The 6,486-nt window shown below is 32.6% G+C and overlaps 1 protein-coding gene across 1 annotated transcript; it reads left to right on the plus strand.

The window, feature by feature from the left end:
* Positions 1–879: 879 nt before the first annotated feature.
* Positions 880–5,846, plus strand: LOC105120045 (L-tryptophan--pyruvate aminotransferase 1-like; the record flags this gene model as incomplete). The annotated part of the gene is made up of 5 exons (XM_011018230.1): positions 880–1,007; positions 1,305–1,608; positions 4,766–5,046; positions 5,229–5,598; positions 5,676–5,846. Coding segments are annotated over exons 1-5 (1,218 nt in total), but the record flags the coding sequence as incomplete, so codon positions are not given.
* Between the last annotated feature and the right edge of the window lie 640 nt (positions 5,847–6,486).

A 6,486-nucleotide genomic window follows, 5' to 3' on the forward strand; every position in this document is an offset into this window, starting at 1 on the left:
TGACTTGTCAAATTTGTAGCCTTGCATAAATAATAGAGCACGTTGGCAACAGATTAATTTGTGCTTTTAGTCCTCGATGGGAAATTGATATTGATGGCCATTTATTTATTTTTGTTTAAAATCAATTTTTTTAATTTAAAATCAATTTTTTGATATTTTAAAATTGTTTTAATGTTTCAATGCCAAAAATAATTTTTTTAATATATATATATAAACGCTTTAAAGGGTAACTTCTTACAATATCATGGCATATATGATCAAATCCTGTTTTAAAAGGTTTATGTCTACTGTTTATGGATAACATGGACGGGGCGAGCAACAATCACGGATATGATGTTCGGTTGCATTTTATATGGAAGGAGAAGCCATGGATGGAAAGTTGGAAACAAGCAAAATTGCATGTATTCAAATGCACCTCACAATATATATAAACACGGAAGGATAACAACACAAAAAACACATAATCTAGACGCTCGGTCTAAAAAAGCAAACAACATAAACCAAAAAAAAAAACCGTAAATAAGACCAGCGATTTTCCTTCTTTGTAACACACTGAATATAATGGTGTTCGATACTGAATTGCTTGTCCTAAATATTAAACATGTATCATCTCTCATATTTGGATAAAGGGAATTAAGTCACTAGATGGATCATACCTCTTACCCTTCTATAAAAAGAAACAGGAATACGAGGAAAATCGGATGCATATATGTAGGAGGGAGGAGATATACAGAAAATTAACCTCTTATCTTCTCTGGCACTAGATCCTTTTCCATTCATGACAGGATTCAGAAAAATATAAGAAAATAAAAACACTTCCATATACAGTGGTTAAAAACTTAGAATCTTAAAACAGAAGCACTGACTGTATATAACAGTGATTCAAGTTCCAGAGAGAAGAAACGATAAAGGCAAATGGGTGGCTCAGAGGATGGAGGAGCAACCGATAACCAAAATAAGCCCACAGAGACAAGCCTCTCACCAGATTCCATAATCAATCTAGATCAGTAAGTTCACCTTCATTAATATTGATCCTGTTAAATCAACTAATTTGTTTTTCTTCCGAAAAATTATTAGCACTTGAGATTTTATTTATAGTTATAATCAAACCGACTTCTCTTTTCCTACGTTGTGCTGGTGCAATGGCCTGGCTCTGCTCTGGTTGCTAGCGGCTCATGTAGGGTTTCACAGTTTTGATCATATATATAATTATGTGTGTGTGTGTGTGTTATAAATTTATTTTTGAAGGGCTAGCTGACTAATAAGGTACTTGAAAGTGATGCATAAATATGGAACTATTGCAGCGGCGATCCAACGTTGTTCGAGCCATACTGGAAGAAGATGGGAGACAAGTGTACGTTGGTGATTGGAGGGTGTGATTTGATGAGTTATTTCAGTGATAGTAGCAACATTTGCTGGTTTTTGCAGCCGCAACTTGGCGATGCCATAAAGGGACTGCATCGAGTTGTTGGAAATGCAGTCACCGACGGTCGCCACATCGTGGTTGGGACCGGTTCAACACAGCTCTTAATGGCTGCTCTATATGCTCTCTCTACTCCTTCCGCTAGTCACCCCGTCAGTCTCGTGGCTGCTGCTCCTTATTACTCGGTAAGTAGCTGCCGCTCACAGTAGGATTTAGATACTGTTTTTTAATATGTTTTTGATTTTAAAATTTATTAAAATAATTTTATTTTTATTTTTAAAAATTTAATTTTAAAAAGATGAAAAAATTTAAATTATTTTAAAAAATAATTTAAAATAAAAAATATCTTTGAATTTCTTGAAAAGCATAGCCATGCTTCAATTAAAAACTGACGGGACCCAGGTTCAAGGGAACGGGGTCATGACATCCCCAGATTCTGAAATATTTTACAACTTAGTACTAGACTTTTTAAGAGTTTTAATAATATCTTTCAGTTTAACATGTCTTACATCCCAAAAATTGCTTATCTTCTTAGTTACCCCTAATACTAGTTAAATTTCTGGTTCCACCCCTCCCTCCATCGTCAAACTAATTTATATATTTTTTATTTATTTTGAATTGAACTCTTCTTAGATTAATTAGAGTATGTTTAATATTGTGGTAACTTTTATAACAATGATTTGAAAAAATTAGTTTAGAGAAAAAAAATTTAATTGTAGTTGGTTTGATAAAATATATATTTGGTTAAAACTATAGCTGAAATTGATATTAAATTAAAAAAATAGTTTAAGATTGTTTGATTAAAATTATATTTAAAAGTGATTTTAAAAATAAAATGACTAATATTAATTTTATAGTTTTTGAGTTAAAATATTATACATTAGATTATTAATACAGTATCTGACTATCTGCTATGTTTGAGTAGAATTTTTCAACTACATTGATAACTAAAATGAAGGGGTTTTAAAAAAAGAATGAAATAACTTGTGGGGTTTGAGGGATAGTTTTAAAGAGATAAATATGTTATTGCAGAGCATGTGAAGACGGGGTTATGAGGGGAGGGGATAAATGGGTTTTAGTAGAACTTGCCAATCCATTGATGGATTCTTCAACAAAAGTATGATCTCCGAACCAAAAGGAGAGATGAATGAGTGTTTTAAACAAATTTGATGAGAAGAATTTTAAGAGATTTGTGTATTACCGTAAATAGATCTATAGTAGAAAATAATGGTTATTTTGAAAGGTTTTTTTTGTAGCTGTTATTTCTCTCTTACTGATAGTATGTGTTGTTGGTTGAGAGAGAAAAAATTAAGGTTAGAATCCTTGAGAAACTGGTGCGATGTTTCTTCTGAAACTGAGTTTCTATCTCATTTTTAGATGGATTCCATGTTTTAAAATAACTGATTAATACTTTAACCAAACATAATTTTTTGTGGTTTTTTCAAAGCTTAACCGTTGATTTGTAGCCAAATACATTTTTAGTTTATTAGATAATATTTAATATTAGCTTAATTACTTATTCACGAAACTCAATTATGATCTTGAACATTTCAGCCAACCTGTTTTAAAAACTTTTACAATATTATTATTTAAAAACAATTTCTTTGACAATAAATATTAGAATTGGAACAACAACGATAAAATAATAAAAAACTTCAAATATAATTAAATTTTTTTTTATCAAGTTATAAACAGAGTGATAATTAATATGCAAAACAAATTTTTTATTAAAATAAAAGATCGTCTCACAAGTTAGTTAACAAATATAAAAGGAGTATGCATGTGAAAATTAAGAGAAATATACGTGGAGAAAGGATCTATATAGAGCAATAAAAATAATATACAGTATCAAAATATGCTTGAATGAGTCTATCTAAGTTTATTTTTTTACTTAGTAACCTCAAGTATTCATAGATACCAAAGATTATATAGGCGTAATTGGCAAAGAAAAAAAAAGTTATAAGAAATATCAAGAAAGGCAAGTATTAATGTGTTCCATATAAAACAATATATTACCGCTTGAGATTAAATCACTGAAGAAATGGTAACCTGACAAGGAAAGTTGATGTAAAGTTAGGCTTAACAACAACTAGGTTTTAAGAAAAATATTTATTTAAAATAATTATATAGATGGTGGTTAAGTGATAAAGATTTGAAATTAAAAAATTTGTTTTTTTTATAATTTTAGATTCGAGTCCTTGATCGCTGATATAATAGTCATTAGAAGTTTACATCATTATTAATTTCAAAACTTGTAAAATTAATCTTGACACGGAAAAAGCTAACTCAAATAACTATATTAATAAAAAAAATTACTTCAAAATACTTATTGTCCAACAAGTTCCAAAAAAAAGTTAAAATCAGAAGTGTCTTAACTCCTAACAAGAGTGTAGTGCTCAATTTTGACCCTGGGATGCCATAGCCCCTATAACACATGCTGTAGGACGGCCCCTAGGTGTAGAGTAATGCTTAGAGATGGCTATTGATGAAGACGTTGGCATGAGATACTTTTTAGAGTGGGTTGTTGGTGGAAACAATGGCCTAGCTGCAAGGTCTTTTTTTTATCGTTTTTTTTTCTTTCCTACCTTCTGTTGGGTTGAAGTTAAGGGTTGATTGGGCCAAGACCGGAGAGAATTAAACAGGAAAGAGACCGAGTGAGGGGGAAGACACAAAATAGCCAGCCCTAACCCAACATGTTTCTTAAAGAGAAACTAATATTTGTAACATGAACATGTCTGGTTTGTGTCAAAGCCTGGGAGAACTTGTGCTTGGTGTTTGGAGCGTCGAAGAGCAGGAACTAAGACAGTTGATTATTATAAAATAACAAATCAAAGTGCTGAGATAATCCGTCTCCCTGTTCTGCACTTCCTAACCTTTATAATTTACAACAGTACTTGCGGTACTTGGAGCACACAATCTTGGATCGATGTTACCACATTTTCCATAAACTGTGATGCAAAACCTCCTGCATTTGCTTAACGATATTAATATTATAATACTAATTAGTTCTCAAGTTAATTATATTATATGCAATTGTCTTTCAACACAGCTGTAGATGCTTCACTGCTTGCATGCATGCATATAATTCACATGTGTATATATATATATATATATAAAATTAATGCTACAGGTTAAAGCTTCAATAATGTGATTGCTTCCATTGGTGTTATCAAGTTTTCTTCATGTTAATGTTACTTAACTGAAAAAAAAAATTGCATACAGGTTTCTCACCTCGTGGTGTGCCTATAGTGAAAAAAGGAAAGATGAATTCTCTCAGTCGATTATTAATCTTCGTACAAGATTAATTAATATATATGTGGTTGCGACATTTATTATCTGCAGGGATATAAGGATCAGGCAGAATTCCTGCGTTCAGGGCTCTATAAATGGGAAGGAGATGCACATACCTTTGATAAGGATGGACCTTATATTGAGGTCGTAACCTCGCCAAATAACCCTGATGGTACTATCCGAGAAGCTGTGGTGAACCTTGGGGAAGGGAAGCTTGTGTATGACCTGGCCTACTACTGGCCACAATACACGCCCATTACTCACCCTTCGGATCATGATATCATGTTGTTCACATTTTCCAAATGCACTGGACATGCTGGCTCCCGGATAGGGTGAGCAACACACATTCCACTCTAATCACGTCGTTGTTAAGAGAAGGTCGCAATGCCATGATTTAATGTTGGTGAAGGTGATAAGAAAATCGCCATAATATACATGTCATTCTACTTAAAGTATGTTTACTTGGTAGTTCATCTTGTTCCTTTCTGCTAATTATTTTGTTTCCAAATTGAAGCTGGGCACTTGTCAAGGATAAAGAGGTAGCTAGAAAGATGACCGAATACATGCAGATCAGCTCCATTGGTGTATCCAAAGAATCCCAGCTTCGAGCTGCGAAGATTCTTGGAGTACTCACCGAAGGGTGTCAACACTTTAGTACTGCTGATGCAGAGAACTTCTTTGAGTATAGCCATAGAATTATGAGAGAAAGATGGGAGAGTCTGCAAAATGTTGTCGAAAACAGTAAAATCTTCAGTCTGCCAAAGTTCCCACAAGATTACTGCAACTTCACCGGGAAGTACACAGATCCAAATCCTGGTACTGCTCGTAATACGATGATTATTATTATTATTATTAGTTTTGAAATAGGACAACCTAACTTTGTTGTATGCTCATCAGTTGAATGGATTTTTTAGTATATTTTGCATTTTTGCAAACAGCTTTTGCTTGGCTGCACAGCAAGGAGGATATAGACTGGGAGAGTCTTTTGCGAGAACATAAGATAATAGGAAGAAGCGGGGAGCGGTTTGGGGCTGATCCAAAATATGTCAGAATCAGTATGCTTAGTCCACCAGAAGCGTTTAACCTTTTCTTGGAGAGGTTATCAGCAATCATCGACAGCACCAATGGAAATGTATTGGGAGGAGAAGAAAGCTCGATCGTCAAATAGATGCTCTTAACCTTACTGTCTCGGAGAGCACTAGAGAATGGGAACCTAGCTAGGGATACTAGAGTAGTTTAAATTCATACATCCGATATGGTTACTGCAGAATTTAAATGCGATATAGACATATTTGCTACAGCTTTGGACTCTATTTTTGAACACAGTATAGGATGTATAAATTCTATAACCTGTTGCCATATATGCATAATCAAAATATTTCTTATCATAGAGGATCTCCATGTCGAAGAGTTAGGCTGTCATATGCTATAAATCATTACATTTAGAGAAAACATTTCTTCACAACGATTCCAAACCACATAAAATAAATTTAGGAAACAATTTATAACTGATATCTAATTAATTAAGTGTACACCTGTAAATTTTAAAAAAAATTGACTGTATTTTTAACAATTTGACTGATGGAATTTTGTTGGTATTTACACTGAAAGTTCATTTATAATTATTTTACTGACATAATCATAAATGAAAAATACTCGTTAATAATTTTTAGTGTATTAGTGAATTTACCGTTAATAAATTTACTAATAACTTTATAAATAAAAAAATATAAACTAAAAAATTGATTAATGTTTAATTTAAAGAGTATTTT

The sequence above is a fragment of the Populus euphratica genome, unplaced genomic scaffold (assembly GCF_000495115.2).
Source record: "Populus euphratica unplaced genomic scaffold, PopEup_1.0 scaffold4666.1, whole genome shotgun sequence".
NCBI classification, from domain to species: Eukaryota; Viridiplantae; Streptophyta; class Magnoliopsida; order Malpighiales; family Salicaceae; genus Populus; species Populus euphratica.